This window comes from Aquarana catesbeiana, linkage group LG07, assembly GCF_042186555.1.
Source record: "Aquarana catesbeiana isolate 2022-GZ linkage group LG07, ASM4218655v1, whole genome shotgun sequence".
Lineage (NCBI taxonomy): Eukaryota > Metazoa > Chordata > Amphibia > Anura > Ranidae > Aquarana > Aquarana catesbeiana.
This window is the reverse complement of record NC_133330.1, coordinates 215,614,595-215,632,684: the sequence shown is the minus strand read 5'-3', so window position 1 is coordinate 215,632,684 and position 18,090 is coordinate 215,614,595. Positions and strand designations below refer to the sequence as shown.

The 18,090-nt window shown below is 40.0% G+C and overlaps 1 protein-coding gene across 2 annotated transcripts in view; it reads right to left on the bottom strand.

Moving 5' to 3' along the window:
• The window catches only part of OLFM3 (olfactomedin 3), a 395,228-nt gene that overhangs the window by 18,572 nt on the left and 358,566 nt on the right, over positions 1 to 18,090 (bottom strand). For both annotated transcript variants that reach the window (XM_073593019.1, XM_073593018.1), the window contains exon 5: positions 908 to 1,014. In XM_073593019.1, the coding sequence (XP_073449120.1) occupies positions 908 to 1,014 (107 nt within the window). The remainder of the gene's footprint in view (positions 1 to 907; positions 1,015 to 18,090) is intronic.

Genomic DNA, 18,090 nt, shown 5'->3' with positions numbered 1-18,090 from the left:
CCAATGGTGCCGCTCTGCTGTCTCAGCCAATGAGGAGGGGAGTCTCAGGCACCTGAGACACTCCTGCAAAATCGCTGGATCTAGATGGGGCTCAGGTAAGTATTAGAGGGGCTGCTGCACACAGAAGGCTTTTTATCTTAATGCACAGAACCATCTGCCTTTACAATCACTTTAAGGTTACAAACAGATGTCATAACAGACATGGAGTAAGTAACAATGATAGGTAACCCAGCATCAAATGTGTGGTGCTTTCTTAGGTAACTGAACATTAGAGGGGGGTACATAACTTGAAAAGAGGTGTTGTAGAATGAGGAAGAGGGAGAAATCGAGGGAAAGGAAGGCATCAAAGTTCTCATTCCTGAATAGGGGGTAATGCATATTGAGAGGCAGGGGAGAGCATATTAGAAATCTAGCACAGGAAAAGAGTAACAACTACGGGCAATGTGATTCTCCCTGTTGACAAGATACTCCAGGAGGGACTTGTGTCTCAGCTAAATATAGAAGATGGGGAGGAAAAAGAAAAAAAATGGGGGGGGCATTTTGGCAGGAGAAGGAAGTGTTGCCAATTTTTGGTCTTTTAGGCTGAAGTGCCAGCAAATCAAGCACAGACATATAGACATATTTGAATAGCACTTGTACCCAGGGGTGTCTGGGGTCCTTTAGGACTCTATCAAAACCTCTGCTGTAGATAACTGAATTCCTGGCCTATTCGGTACCTTCATTCTCTAAATGCACCATAGTAAGCAAGTAAACTGCTATAGGAACTGATTAGAAGCTCACTATAACTTTAAAAATATATATTTTGCTGTTGCATTTATTATTGTTATTTTTGATATCCTAATTATTTATACAGCGGTTACCTAAAACATTGTTTTTTTCATTTTATACTAATTATGAGAATACATACGCGATTATTTTTCTCTGATGCTATAGGATCTGTCATCCATGCTCCAAACCTTGGTCCAGATGCCTTTATTGTAATAGGACCTGTAATCTTCATCAGTCTTCCACAAGCTAAAAAATGATGAAAAATATGGGCTATAGTTACGACATTACAGAGACTAAATAAAACTTTTTTTTTTCTTTTTTTACCCACAATTTGCTGTTTCATAAAATTTCTCTAAAATTTTATATACAGGATAATGGGGCTCCATTCACAAAACGGTATCTACTGCTTTAAGTTATGTGGTAAAATACCACATATCGTTTTTCAAAACATTTTTGGCATTCACAAAAAACACTTCTAAAATACTGCATTCAGTATTTTTCTGAAGTATGCAGTATTTATCTCATGACACCATTCAGATTTTTTTCTCATGGGATATCCAGTGGAATGGATACAATGAAGGAGAATTAGGACCCCTGTCAGTTTTTATTGCTGATAAAGAAGTAAAATGGTATAAACCACAGAAATATGCCAACTCACTAAGTCAGTGCGCTCCCTGCAGCATATGTATTGATGCAAAAGAAAAAAGGTGACTGGAATACAAAGGGAAGCTTTCACAGGACACACTTGGTGTATCAAAAACAACTAAGTTAAATTAAGTAAATACAAAATATCTTTATAGCTGTCAAATGTTAAATGAAACTAGTATAAAAAAATCACACACATATATAAATATCATTGTTCTACAACATTGTTTTTTTTTTATTGGTGGAAGAAGAGTATTTATGTATGTGTGTACTTTTTGATACTATTTACGTTCAATACTTGATCATTATAAAGATATTTTGTATTTACAATATTTTGGCTAGGGTGGTGAGGTATTAGAACAACTATTAGGTTTTTATTGCTGTCTGTGCCCCATTTGGGAGATTCACCCTCTCTGTTTGTCCAGTTTACCATTGCCATTGAAAGTGAAATTAAAAGAAAATCCCAAATTTTGTGATGTCCCCAGAAAAGTAATAGAGGAGAAATTTTCCAATTGAGATACTAGCTTTGGTGACCCCAAGGAATTCCCTTAATTTGCCGGGATTTCCTCTCACTTCCTGTTTTGGCTGTGGGACAGGAAGTAAAGGTACATCTCCCCAATGGGACACAAAAAAACTGACAGAAGTTCTAACCCTCCATTGCTCTATCCAAAATAAAAAAAATAAAGTTTTGCCTTTAATTACACTTTCAAGCAGCCTTTCTTATCCCTTTCAACACAGAGGAACCCTTGAAATATTTTTCCAGTCTCAGGAAACCCTGCTAAAAATGACTACATCTACAACTCATGATATATTCTTGGATGATGGACTTTATAGGCACAACACTAACTACATAGTTTTGTAAAAAAGTATATAAATCTATTATTTACAGAAACAATTAAAAGAAAATTGACTATCCGCGATTGTCCCTTGAAACTTACAACACACTACCTACTGTATATATCATAGAGACTAGAATACTTAGTTGTGAGAAACCCAAAGGGCACTCTCCAAGTATTGATGTAATAGCGTAAAATAGGAAAGTGGTGTGTCTGGTTCAGCTCAGCTCTACATGTTATGCATACTCAAAAACGCTTCTTCAGGAGCTTGGAGCATGCACTCGAAGCAGCAGATGACGGAGAATCATGTCTCCTGGTACTGTTAGACCTCAGTGCAGCATTTGACACAGTGGACCATAATACTCTACTTGGCCGGCTCACAGAAGTAGCAGGAGCCACAGATTCTAGTCTAAAATGGTTCGCATCCTTCTTAGAGAATTGCTCGCAAACAGTGAAACTAGGAGCATTTACCTCGGAAACCCGGGCAATCTCCTGTGGAGTCCCTCAGGGCTCCCCCTTGTCGCCAGTGCTATTCAACATTTACATCTGCCCTCTCCTCAATATCATCAAAAAATCAGACCTCTGCTTCCACTCATACGCAGACGATACCCAAATCTACTTTCGGATCACCGAACAAAAAGACCACCATCAGCAACTAGAGAAACGCCTCACTTAAACAGATAACTGGATGACCATTAGTTCCCTCAAACTCAACGGGTCAAAAACAGAACTTCTCTACCTACACGCTAACCAAAATCCCAAAACCAAGACTCCATGGACACCCCCCGCCATCTTTGGACAGACCATTTCTCCGAGCACCAAGGGAAAAAGTCTTGGAGTTATCTTGGACCCAGAAATGACAATGGATGCGCAAATAGGATCAGTAGTTAGTGGATCGCATCATCTCCTCCGCAAGTTAAGCAAACTCATCCTCTTCATCCCAGAAGATGACAAAGCAGCAGTAGTTGGAACAATCATCAATTCCCATCTCGACTACGCAAACTCACTCTACATAGGATTACCCCAATATCAGCTTACGCACCTACAGGCCATTCAAAATGCGGCGGCAAGACTAATAACAGGAAAAAAACCCTGGGAGTCCATCTCCCCATCCCTGAGGAGCCTACATTGGCTAACAGTAAAGAATCGGATCACTTTCAAGACCCTCTGCCTCACCCACAAATGCATACATGGAAACGCCCCTCAATACCTCCGAGAGAAAATAAAACATTACACTCTGAATCGCAATCTGCGATCATCTAGCCAAAACCTCCTCCTCGTTCCCAAATACCGCTACAAAGCAAGGGAGAACGAAGATTTGCAGTCCAGGGACCTCGGCTATGGAACTCTCTTCCGACTCACATCCGCATGGAAGAAAACCATCTGGCATTCAGGAAAAAACTCAAGACTTACCTTTTCTAATGAAGCTGACAACACAATGCATCAGCGCCTTGAGGCGATTCAGTTCGCATTTGCAGCGCTTTACAAATCATTCATTCATTCATTCTATGAATAGAAAATTACAAATAAGTTTCTAACATATAATCATAACACACAATATTGTTAATACAATGATACATTAATGGTATACATTTGCTGCTCAGCTTCCCCGGACCACATTGTACCAAGTACCACAGGTCCAAGCCCACAGAAGGACATTGGGACTATGGGAACAGGCATAAGATTGTTATCTATATCAGGTAGTGTATATGTAATTTGACACTCTGTATATATATATAAGAAAGATAACCTACATTACTGTAGTCAAAAAAGTAAACAAAGGACAAAGTAGGGATGTAGGGATATTTCAATGAATCCCTGCTAGTCTGTATATATGAAGAGATTTTTAGGGATGTATAATAGGTATTGATAAGGGCAGCAACATATGCAATGTTAATCCTGTCACTGTAAAACTCTCTAAATAGGGGCAAGTGCTAGCTTAACTGTAGAATAACGATCACACAAAAAACTTATGTTGATTGAGAGTTAATTCCATAACCAGAAAGGAAAATAAATCATTCAGGATATTTTAGAAAACTTTTATGACAATTCAGGAAATGCAAGGGGTCCCCCACTATTCATACATCTTCATTATTAATCAGTTTTTGTTCCCATGTAGAACCTATTTGGACAGGTATAAAGCCCTTTTCGCTTTCCGCCCTGCTCCCCCTCTCCTCCCCTTCTTCTTTTTCTTGTTTACTTTTCTATACTACCCTTCCTATTCTTTCCCCAATTGGAATTTAAAAATCTTTTTCTTTTTTTGAAAATACATTGGTTAGTGATTATTGACTTTGTAGGAACATCCAGGATGGGCTATATGAACGAGATTCAAACAAATGTGAATGCTGATACTGGGCCTGAAATAAATATCAACCAATATATGGCTAAAATGAAGAGATTACTCAAAAAGAAATCCAATCTACACTGGCATGTTGATTTTTTACAGCAATATATACGTGAAAATATCAGCCCAATTGGGCTGTGGGTCCAGTTATATCCTTCTTTCCAGAACCATACCCAGGAATTTAAGAAATCCTGGGAAAAATTCTAAGGCAATGTAGCATTAAGCTAATAAAATTACTTATTATTCAGTATCAAGCAAAGCTAAACAGCCTCGACCAAGATATCCTTATGTTACAATCTACTAACGTTACAATTAAAGATCACGCCCAATACACCAAACGGTGGCAGGAAGTCAAGGACTATATTACTAAGATCACTAAGGATATACTTTTCAAAAAGCAAAACAAAATGTCTAAAGATAGAATGGCCTTTATGGAAGCCTTTGCATACAGATGACAAAACCCCCATCAAGCGTGGGCCCTAAAAATAGCTCTAGGATCAAACATACTGGTAATGATTTTGGATTAACTGAGGACGATACGGAGTCTGATTCTTCTGTCTCTGTTCTTTCTTCACAGTAATTCAATAGAAGAGGAGCACCCACATCATCCAATACTAACCCAGGATCATGCAAGCGGAACCATGGTGGTGGGTACTATACACCCTACTCCAAAAGAATCAGATACGGAGTCTGATTCTTCTGTCTCTGTTCTTTCTTCACAGTAATTCAATAGAAGAGGAGCACCCACATCATCCAATACTAACCCAGGATCATGCAAGCGGAACCATGGTGGTGGGTACTATACACCCTACTCCAAAAAACACCACTCTGATGTTGATAATACTTTTAGTAATCACTCTCAAGTAATGGAGGCCACATCTTGTACTAGTAGTGGGAATAGTTCACAAGTCAAATATGGGACCCTTGGCCCATCAGGCTCCCCAAATACTGAATGTACGATCTCATAATTCCAATACACCTCTGATATCTGCTGTAACACAAGGCTCCTTGCCCAGTCTTTCAACCACACTGCCTCCTAGTTCTATGGCACTAAATACACCATCTCAGATGCCTATACCTAACACCCAGCTGCTTCTGAACTCTCTACCAGCAGCTCAGGTGCAGATGTTTAGCAAACAAAGCACTCTGGATCCCCATCTAGCCCAACCAGGCTTATCTTCCCCAAATTTTCACATGCCGGGGCCCAATCCTCCCCAAACATAGAACTTGACATACTTAATCTTACACCCTATCAATTTTCACATCAAGAGCTAGAGGTTTTGAAATTTGGTCTGAGCTTTTGTCCATCTGCCAACATGGACAAATATGAACTAATTAAAGATATATATTTGTTTGCAAGAAACCTAATCTACAGACACATGTTCGACCAAGATAGTGTGAGAGCAAAACAGGAGCGTGAACTTTCCGAGAGCATTAAGCACTATACAGTGGAGGACTTTCGAGGCCTTCCGTGACTTGATGCTACTCTTGGAGAAAAATCACGACACCATTGATCCTATAAATGCTAGCACACAACCTGCTTCGCAGGTAGTTATTGCACCCCCAGTCTCTAATAAATTTAAGCTCAAATCTCAAAGATTTCCTGATCTGTCTATGAACTCTTTTATTTGGGCTTTTTTGGTAGGTGTAGTGAGTGACATCAAACGTATGCAGTTCATTCCAAAATGCAGTAATCTAACCCTTGCACAGAAACAAGCCATTTTGAAACTAAACAATCACCCTATTTAGTGATTAAGGTGTCAGACAAGGGTGGCAATATTGTTTTTATGTCCAAACAGAACTATGAAAGCATGTGTTTCAACATATTGTCCAACAACTTGGTACCGGAAAATTTCCCTATCACGTATTCCAGCGTTTAAGACAGAGTATTTAACCTTTAACAATAATGCTCATCAAAGGGGTTTGATTGATCAGGATATTTATGACTACCTTAACAATGGACACCCTAGGGAGGCAATGTTCTGCGCACTACCCAAGGTGCATAAAAACCCTGTATCATCCCCTGGCAGATCAATAATATCGCCGGTAGACTCATTGATTCTGTCTTAATGCCTGTCTTAATGCCACATGTATGCCACATGTAACTAGTTTACCGTCCTACACAAAGGATACGCTTGACCTTTTGAAACAGATGGAAGGAATGGTGGTCCCTCCCGGCACCTTGCTCGTGACATTGGATGTAGAGGCCCTTTACTCAAGCATCCTTCACAAGCAGGGTGTTGGAATGGTTCTCACCTTCCTTTATGAAGAACCGCATACACAATGGAAATATAACAAATTCATTTTGACCCTCTTATATTTTGTTCTTACCCACAACTGGTTTGGCTTTAAAGGTTCCCACTACCTCCAGGTACAGGGAGTTGCCACGGGCACGTGGCTGCGCCGCTCTGACGCAACGACCGGGACAGGCATACAAAGGGACGCCAGTTTTGGTGTCTCATACAGCCACTTTTTACCACACTTTGTGGCTGCGACCCAGCAGAGCTCTGCAGTGGATGTTCATCTTAATGGTATGTGCTAGCTCGAGAAGGGACTATTTAAGGGGATTGTGTTTGTTGTTTAAAGACATTTCTGATCAATTGCCTCAATGTTTGCTTTATACTTGTCCAAATAGGTTCTACATGGGAACAAAAACTGATGAATAATGGAGATGTATGAATAGTGGGGGACCCCTTCCATTTCCAGAATGGTCATAAAAATTTTCCAAAATATCCTGAATGGTTTCTTTTCCTTTATGGCTATGGAATTAACTCTCAATCACCATAAGTTTTTTCTGTGATCGTTATTCCACAGGTAAGCTAGCACTTGCCCCTATTTAGAGATTATTACAGTGACATAATTAACGCTGCATACATTGCTGCCCTTATCAATACCTATTATCCATCCCTAAAAATCTCTTCATATATACAGACTAGCTGGGAATTAATTTGATGAGATATCCCTACATCACGCTGCGCCGTGTACTTTGTCCTTTGTTTAATTTTTTGACTACAGTAATGTAAGTCATCTTTCTTACTTATATATATATATATATATATATATATATATATATATATATATATATACACACACAGAGTGTCAAATTACATATACACTATGATATACCTGATATAGATAACAATAGATAACAATATTCAAATGTTATGCCTGTTCCCATAGTCCTAATGTCCTTCTGTGGGATTGGACCTGTAGTACTTGGTACAATGTGGTCCGGGGAAGCGGAGCAGAAAATGTATACCATTCATGTATCATTGTATTAACAATATTGTGTGTTATGATTATATGTTAGAAACGTACTTGTGATTTTCTATTCATAGAATATGCCCCAAGCTCTCTGAAGAAGCATTTTTGAGTACGCGTAACATGTAGAGTTGAGCTCAATCACGGCACACTGCCTTTCCTATTTTACGTTATTACATCAATCCTTGGAGAGTGCCCTTTGGATTTCTCACTACTAAGTATTCTAGTCCCTATGATACATAGGTGGTGTGTTGTATGTTTCAAGTCACAATCGTGGATAGTCAAGAAATGTTTTTTTGTTTTTTTTATTGTTTCATATGTTTCTGTAAATATTAGATTTATATACTTTTTTACAAAACTATGTAGTTAGTGTTGTGCCTATAAAGTCCATCATCCAAAACTTCTTTTCCAATATAATATATCGGACGTAGCATATATTTACTTATCCCTCGTATCCACAATGCCACTCTGTGATGATGCAAATCTAATTTATCTATGATATATTAGTGGTCACTGGGAAGAAATACCCCTGATAGATAGCTAAAAAGACCAATGGTTCTAGTGGGAACTTTGGTAGCTATCTCTGAAAGTAATTGGGAAAAAGTAAAGAATCCCTACTACATATGACATATGTTCTAACAAGAGATTAGACCATTGTGATGTGCATGTATATTGTATTATGTTTGGAGTGATAGGGAGGTTTTTTGAAGCAAATAATGTATATGCTTGTATATTCATAAAAAAAGTCTCAAAAAATCTGGTGAAATGATAGGAGAAAATAGATAGATTTTACTACATGTAATGGGGTGGATTTACTAAAGGCACATAGACTGAGCACTTTGCAAGTGAAGTTGCTACAGAACTTAGTAAATGAGGGGAACTTCCATCATCCAATCATGTGCAAGCAAAAATGCTGTTTTTTTTCCCTTGAATGTGTTTGGGTATTCTTTGTAAAGTGAAGCTTTACCTAATGCACTAAGCTCTGGAGCAACTTGCAAAGTGCACTGTCTATTTGCCTTAAAATATAACTATGGGCAAAACTTTTTTTTTCCCATTTTGGATAGAGTAAGGCAGGGTTATAACTCCTGTCAGTTCTTTTATTTTTTTGCCATCTGTGTCCCCATTGGAAGATGTCCCCTCTATTACTTTTCTGGGGACAACCCAAAATGTGGGATTTTCTTTTACTTTCACTTTCAATGATAATGGTAGGTAAACAGGAAAAATAGAGAGGGGGAATCTAATAGGGGCACGGGCAACAAAAAAACAAAAAGGTGTTCTAATCCACCTCCACTCTATCCAAAACTAAAAAAAAAAAAAAAAAGTTTCCCTTAGTTATACTTTAAGTACATCAGCCTCAATGATTTCCATATGTCCATATTTAGGTTTCTATGCATTACTGTTGAGAGAACTGATCCAATATGCCATGCAATACATAATAAAAATACAGGTACTGTATATATTAAGTGTATGTTAAATTACAATCTTTGTAATTAATGAACGTTGCCAGTGTAAAATTCTATCAGTTTTCACAGTCATTGGAGACAAGAACTTAAAGACTCAAATGCGTCTCAGCTGATACCTTTCAAAACAGAAATGTGTTATATGTTCTGCCAATTTATACCAGTTCTTAACATTTTGACCTTCTACTGTAGTCAGCCTTGCAGGGCAGATGGAGGGGAGCGATACAGGTTCAGTGTGTATTTCAGCAGAAATATTCTAAATTGCCCCTAGGTGGCATATTTTTACAGCATACTGTACTATATAATACTTTTATGGTGCTAGGTGTGTAGAGGAAAACCAAACTGGATGGCCTGTTAAAAATTAAAATGCTATTGTTGATTGCACAAGCTCTGCTCCAAAAAGGTACCAGTCCACAGAGGTAAATTGTCACACAATTAGAAGGGCTCAAAAGTAAGATCCATGCAGCAGTTTTTATATGGAGAGAAAGAAATCACACCCAGTCTGTTTTGAAGAGATGATTTAGACATATTAGTAACTTCTATTTACCTCATCTGAGTAAGCAGAAATAAGTGAGGGTAATAAAAAAAGGGGGGACCAATGGGCATGTTATTAATGTCATTTGTGACCTTTCTCTCATTCCCCTAAAAAACTTTAATTTAATTCAATTTATGAGTAAATAGACTTTTCTAGGATAGATGCTATTCAAAAAAATATATGCCTAGGTACTCACTAGTGTGTCAATTTGTATATATGTCACTAAATCTGCATGCCGCACTGCTAGTCCCCTATTCCACCATGTATTATTATTTTTTCCTGGTGAGTCTGTATATTCCACTCACGTCTATCTCTTTCACTCACATTTGCCATGTTTTACCCTAAGTTTCTACATTCATGGTATAGAAGCCTATACTATGTGTTAGGACATACTCTAACCAAATTTGATCTAGACGTTCTATGAATCAACACAATAACAATGGCTATAATTGCTGACAGGTCGTATGGACAAACTAGCCACATCTGATTGGACCATGTCCCTTCGAATCCTACTAAAGATTTCTCATTGGCGGTTACCACCAGCAAAATACACCATAAGAAGGGTATGTGGTAAACCGACCAATGAACGTCCAAGATGAAGCTACGTCATTGAACCACGGCGAAACGCGTTGACGTCACAACGCTGCTCAGTCTGCGGACGCTACGGGCACGGAGGAGAGTGTCAGTCGGCTAATGATAGCAGGGATTTCACAATCAGGACGGGCACCAAAGGCAACAGATGTCACACTGCCATAGGATTCCCGGATTCAGAGGATCGCTGCAGCTAAGCTAACCCTAAGTAATCCTCACAGCACAGACGGCTTCTCCCTGTTGTCTACGGACGTGCACTCCAGGTGGGACACGGGAACCATCGGCTTACAAGTTCTGAGGAACACAGCGCTCTGAATCGGTGCAACTACTGGTGTAGATGGTAATGTACAGATATAACTAATGTATATGAGTTACTAAGCTTTCTGCATGCAAAAATACCAAATCATGTAGCGTTACCACTACCATCATAATCCAACAACATGGTTTGATTGATTATTCATGAACCTGCCGTCCGTCCTTAATCATCCTGAATTGGGAACTTTTACACTATTATTAAGGACTGATCTATTGATTTGCCAACTATCCCCTTGCAATCCAACATAATTACTGGACCAAAAGTACAATTTTTTCTATGATAATACTGTTATAGTTAATTCAATCTAATTGAGCCCAAATCTAATCTTGGTCTAGCACATGTGCCTTCTCTTTCCCCCTTGCACTCTCCACCCCCTCATTGCATTGTGCCACAGGTGACCGAATACTAATTCAATTGAAACTTAAATAATCATTACTAGTGGATCATAATATTGATTACCAATATTTGGCTAATTGACGGCCCTCCATGGCCACTGAGGTATAATGCAATACGTCCCGACTGGGTCAGCCACATGTTTTTTATGTACTGTCTGTCCTGTCTGTCTAGTGTTTGTCTGCGGTCTTGTTGAACCATTGTTGTATTATACACAGTACTGTGTTTCAACATGCAAATTTTAATATTTATGATAATTGAATAAAGCCAACTTATTTTAATTTCAATCCTATGACTACGCTGTTGCTCATGGTAACCCCTTTCTTAAACCCATTCCTATTGGGTTTACCCCCCTCCCCCAACTTCCCTTTTATTCTGCAGGATAATATTTAGCCTTTCTGAGTATATTGCACACATTCAGTATCCAAGAGATGTGCAATAAAGATAGCAGTAAATAGAAGTGAAGGCATTAACATTGTAACAGATAATATTGAATATAGCCTACAGTGACAGTATACGGCAGGTTAGGGAAGTACAGTGACAGTATACGGCAGGTTAGGGCAGTACAGTGACAGTATACAGCAGGTTAGGGCAGTATGTAGTGACAGTATACGGCAGGCTAGTTCAGTATGTAGTGACAGTATACGGCAGGCTAGTTCAGTATGTAGTGACAGTATACGGCAGGCTAGTTCAGTATGTAGTGACAGTATACGACAGGCTAGTTCTGTATGTAGTGACAGTATACGGCAGGTTAGTTCAGTATGTAGTGACAGTATACGGCAGGCTAGTTCAGTATGTAGTGACAGTATACGCAGGCTAGTTCAGTATGTAGTGACAGTATACGGCAGGCTAGTTCAGTATGTAGTGACAGTATACGGCAGGCTAGTTCAGTATGTAGTGACAGTATACGGCAGGTTGGTTCAGTATGTAGTGACAATATACGGCAGGTTAGTTCAGTATGTAGTGACAGTATACGGCAGGCTAGTTCAGTATGTAGTGACAGTATCTGGCAGGCTAGTTCAGTATGTAGTGACAGTATACGACAGGCTAGTTCAATATGTAGTGACAGTATACGACAGGCTAGTTCAATATGTAGTGACAGTATACGACAGGCCAGTTCAGTATGTAGTGACAATATACGGTAGGTTAGTTCAGTACCTAGTGACACAGTATACGACAGGCTAGTTCAGTATGTAGTGACAGTATATGGCAAGTTAGTTTAGTATGTAGTGACAGTATACGGCAAGTTAGTTCAGTATGTAGTGACAGTATACGACAGGCTAGTTCAGTATGTAGTGACAGTATACGGCAGGTTAGTTCAGTATGTAGTGACAGTATACGGCAGGTTAGTTCAGTATGTAGTGACACAGTATACGACAGGCTAGTTCAGTATGTAGTGACAGTATACGACAGGCTAGTTCAGTATGTAGTGATAGTATATGGCAGGTTAGTTCAGTATGTAGTGACACAGTATACGACAGGCTAGTTCAGTATGTAGTGACAGTATACAGCAAGTTAGTTCAGTATGTAGTGACACAGTATACGACAGGCTAGTTCAGTATGTAGTGACAGTATACGGCAGGCTAGTTCAGTATGTAGTGACAGTATACGACAGGCTAGTTCAGTATGTAGTGACAGTATACGGCAGGCTAGTTCAGTATGTAGTGACAGTATACTGCAAGTTAGTTCAGTATGTAGTGACAGTATACGGCAGGCTAGTTCAGTATGTAGTGACAGTATACGGCAGGCTAGTTCAGTATGTAGTGACAGTATACGGCAGGCTAGTTCAGTATGTAGTGACAGTATACGGCAGGTTAGTTCAGTATGTAGTGACACAGTATACAGCAGGCTAGTTCAGTATGTAGTGACAGTATACGGCAGGTTAGTTCACTATGTAGTGACAGTATACGGCAGGTTAGTTCAGTATGTAGTGACAGTATACGGCAGGCTAGTTCAGTATGTAGTGACAGTATACGGCATGTTAGTTCAGTATGTAGTGACACAGTATACGGCAGGCTAGTTCAGTATGTAGTGACAGTATACGGCAGGCTAGTTCAGTATGTAGTGACAGTATACGACAGGCTAGTTCAGTATGTAGTGACAGTATACGGCAGGCTAGTTCAGTATGTAGTGACAGTATACTGCAAGTTAGTTCAGTATGTAGTGACAGTATACGGCAGGCTAGTTCAGTATGTAGTGACAGTATACGGCAGGCTAGTTCAGTATGTAGTGACAGTATACGGCAGGCTAGTTCAGTATGTAGTGACAGTATACGGCAGGTTAGTTCAGTATGTAGTGACACAGTATACAGCAGGCTAGTTCAGTATGTAGTGACAGTATACGGCAGGTTAGTTCACTATGTAGTGACAGTATACGGCAGGTTAGTTCAGTATGTAGTGACAGTATACGGCAGGCTAGTTCAGTATGTAGTGACAGTATACGGCATGTTAGTTCAGTATGTAGTGACACAGTATACGGCAGGCTAGTTCAGTATGTAGTGACAGTATACGGCAAGTTAGTACAGTGTAGGGTGAAATAGTGACATGTTAGGTCTGTATGTAGTGACAGTGTGCTCAGTCACTTACAGCATGGCAGGTGATAAAAATTCCCAGGCTTCTGTGCTCTCTCCTCCTCTTTCTTCTTTAGCAGCAGGATCAGCCTGAGGGGAGGAGTCTGTAGGAGGAGTGGAGGAGGTAGCCACACCCTGACCCCGCCCACCAACTCCGGCTGCCTCAGGAGATAGTGAACATCCCCGAGGAACAGCTTAACCTGATTAGACAACAGGGGAGTGTTACAGACAGCCTCCCCCATACAGCTGGACTCTCTGCTATCCCGATCGACTTTTTACAAACTGCAAGGACAGGGAAGTGCAGCCCCCCCATGGATCTGGTGCCTGCTCATTAAGGGTATTGCACTGGCTTAAAAGTGGCCCTGCCTGACGTTGCCCCTGCAATCCGGGGACAGATTTGTTCCGGGGAGAGTCTCCTCAGTCCGTGGACTGTCCCCGGAAATTAGGGACGTCTGGTCACCCTATAGTAGGCCTCGTATCATTTATACTCCATTACAGAAAAAATTGATTAAAAATACAACTCAAGCTGCATATATGATCAAATCAGGGCCTTTTTTCAGTGGGAACGAGGGGGAACGCAGTTCCGGCACTTACGCACTGTGGGGATCTATTTTTGTAGGGGGGTTCTATTGTTGTTGGGGAGGTCTATTGTTGCTGCTAAGGATCTATTGTTGCTTGGAGTGGGGGCATTTTGTTGCGGGTGGTCCATTGTTGCTGACTGCTGAAGCATCTATTGATGCTGGCTGAAGGGAGATCTTTTTTTTTTTTTTTGCCACATCAGTGTCCATTTTCGGGGGTATAAGTTTCAACTTTACCGTTCAATACTTTCCTGACTCGTTACTCACATCATAGTGGCATTTATTACTTTTATTTTTTTTTTCCCCATTTTTACAAATATCGCTTAGATTTAATCTACATTGCTTGCAACACAGCAGCATCCCTCATCAGCAATGCCAAGTAGATCATATCTAAAGTTTCTCTTAACTTAAGCCCCCTTCCCTTCCCCTCCCCACCGCCCCCAAACCCCCCACCTCCTCGAAGTCCTTTATCTCTTTCATCCATAGGCCTCCGAGTTAGCTAGGTCAACACCACCAATGGACACCACTCCTGTTGCATCTTACCAATCTCTGACTAACTACACGGGGACTATATTAGTTAGACCTATTAACTTCCCAATACCTCTACTACTCTTATTGAGCTTTTAAATTTTTGCCAGCCCTTCCATTTTTCCTCATACTCCACCATTTCCACTTCCTCAGTGTATCTCAGATATTCTAAGTTCTGGGTTTCATTTGTTTTGTCATACCATTCTTGTAATGTTGGGCCGCTTTTTTCCTGCCAGTGTCTTACTATAAGGCTTTTTGCTGCATTCAACAGTTGTGGTATAAGTGTTCCAAGATATGACTCGGTTGACATTCTGAAACCATGAAATAGGCATGCCCATGGATCATCCGGGACTACTATTTGGGTTATCTCACTAATAATTTTCCTTATCTCGTCCTAGTATTCCCTTATTTCTGTGCATTGCCACCAGATGTGTGCCATTGTACCCAGCTCTTTGCATCCCCTCCAGCAGTATTGTGAGGTTTCGCTCTGATACTTAGATGCTCAGTCTGGGGTAATGTACCATCTTGACAAACATTTATAATTTAACTCAGACACCTTATAGTTTACTGAAGTATTATGGACTCGCTTTAATAAAATTGTAGCCTCCTCATTTTTGAGTTTTGAATTTAATTCTGTCTCCCATTTTTTAATAAATACTGGAATGTCTGTACCCTTCAGATCCATCAATACCCTATAGATCTTCGAAATCCCCTTCTTCGCTACCTTACCGACACATAGTTTCTCTAACGACTGTAGGATATCCATCGTTCTAATAGGTTGGGGGAGTGTTTCAACGAAGTGTTTTAGTTGAAAATATCGCCATCTTTTGAGGGTCATAAGATCGCTTTTATTTTTTAAGTCCTGAAAAGAACAAAGTTTGCCCTTCTCCATAACATCCTTAAGCTGTGCTCCTTCTTGCAGGATCCATCTCCCACTCAAAGTCTCCATACCTGGTGCAAAAAATTCTGTGTCCTTCAGAGGGATCAAAGGGGAGTTATACTCCCATTTCTCCCTTTTATGCAATTTGTCCCATACTTTTAAAATGTATCTAATGATAATATGTGCCTCAGAACTAAGTTTCCTAAAAAGTGGAGGAATCCAAATTACTTTACTCATGTCTACTTTACTAATCGTGTTATCCATTTTCACCCAACGCTTTTCCTTATTACCTTTTGCCCAATCTATAATTCTTGATAAAATGATTGCCTCGTGATAACATCTTATGTCTGGTGCACCCCAACCCCCCTTCTCTTTGTCCCTAACCAGTGTTGCATAATTTATACGCGTTTTTTTCCCCCTCCAAATAAATTTTGAAAAAAGTGAGTGCAGTTTTTTGAAATATGCTTGTGGTAATGGAATAGGGAGCATTTGCATTTTATATAAAATCTTTGGCAGTATTGCCATCTTAAGGATGTTAATTCTTCCCCCCCATGACAGCTGTCCTCTTGCAATTCTGTTCAACTCCCCCTTGACCACATTAAGGAGAGGAACAAAATTAACCTGAAATAGCGACTCTCTAGTCCCAGTTATCTTAATCCCAAGGTAATTTATCTCTTTTTTTCCCTACGCAAATGGGAACTCCTTATGGACCGTACGATCTTTTTTATCCATCTTATTAATTTCTAATATTTCAGATTTGGCCGGGTTAATCTTGAAATTTGATATTTCCCCGAATTCTTTCAGAGTTTTAAGCATGTTAGGGAGAGTTATCCTAGGTCTGGTGATGTAAAAAAGGATGTCGTCTGCAAAGGCAGCCAATTTGTGGTCTTCGTCTCCGTCTAGTACTCCCGTAATATCCGGGTTCCGCCTTATTCTTATTAACAGGGGCTCAAGCGCTAGCACGAACAGAAGGGGGGACAGTGGGCACCCCTGTCTCGTTCCATTGGTCATTATAAATGACTCGGATAGTGTTCCGTTTACTTTAACCCTTGCTGAAGGACTGGCATACAGCGCCTTTATCCATCTGATCATGTTTTGCCCAATTCCTATCTCCTTCAACATACAGAACATAAAGCCCCAGTCTACCCTGTCAAAAGCTTTCTCAGCGTCTATTGACAGGAGTAGACCTGGGGCTCCACTGTCCCTCATTCTTTGGGTTACCAGGAGAGTTCTTATCCTGTTATCCCGTCCTTCTCTACCAGGGGTGAATCCCACCTGATCTGGGTGGACCATGTTGTTCAGTATGTTCTTCACTCTCCCGGCCAGAATTTTCGCAAACAATTTTGTGTCCGCATTGAGAAGCGCTATAGGTCTATAGCTAGAACAGAGTGTACTGTCCTTGCCCTCCTTCAATATAATGGTGATAATAGCTTCTAACGCTTCTTTCCCCATCTCCCACTTTACACCTATCCCATTCATGTACGGACATAATTTAGGGATTAAGAAGTCTTGGAATTTTTTATAATACAGTACGGAGAAACCATCCGGCCCAGGGCTTTTCCCTACTGATGTCTCCCTCAGTGTTTTTTTTTTATTTCATCCTCTGTAATAGGGGCCTCTAGTAGATTATATTTATCTTCTTCTATTTTTTTAATCCTAGCTCCTGAAAAAAAACTTTGGTTCTCTCCCTTTTTTTGTCTGCCTCGCTCATTGAGAACTTGTTGGAATATAGTCCCTCATAATAGTTTTGAAAGGTTTTGGCGATTTCACTAGTTCTATATTTCACCTCCCCGTCTGAGGTCTTGATTTTCTCAATGTAGTTATTGGTCTTCTTTTTTTTTAGGGTCTTTGCTAAATACTTCCCCGGCTTGTTTCCCCCCACATATCTCTCTTTCTGTAGTAGGTTGTACGTTACACGTGTTTCTTGTTCAATTAAAGTTCTCATGGCCTCTCTTTTATTGTGGAGTCTTAAGAGCACCTCCTTCCCCCCATCTAATTTATGCAATTGCTCGAGTTCTGATATCTCGTTCATTATTTCGAGTTTTTCTTCCCTTCTCTTTCTCTTCTTTTCCGCGCCTGCCTTAATCAATATCCCCCTAATATAGGCTTTGTGGGCCTCCCACACTATGGACTCCGAGACCTCTGCTGTTTCATTAGTTTTAAAGTAGAACTCTAATTCCTTTGATACCAGATCACCTATCTCTTTATCGTTTAGTAGTTTTTCGTTTAACTTCCAGCTAGGGCTCTTATTATGAATCTGTCCTGTATTTACTGTTAAGCTTATAGGCGCGTAATCAGAAAAGGTCATTACCCCAATATTCGAACTAGCAACCGCCTCCAGCCAGCGATGTTCAATCAGGAAAAAATCCAGTCTAGAATAAGTCCC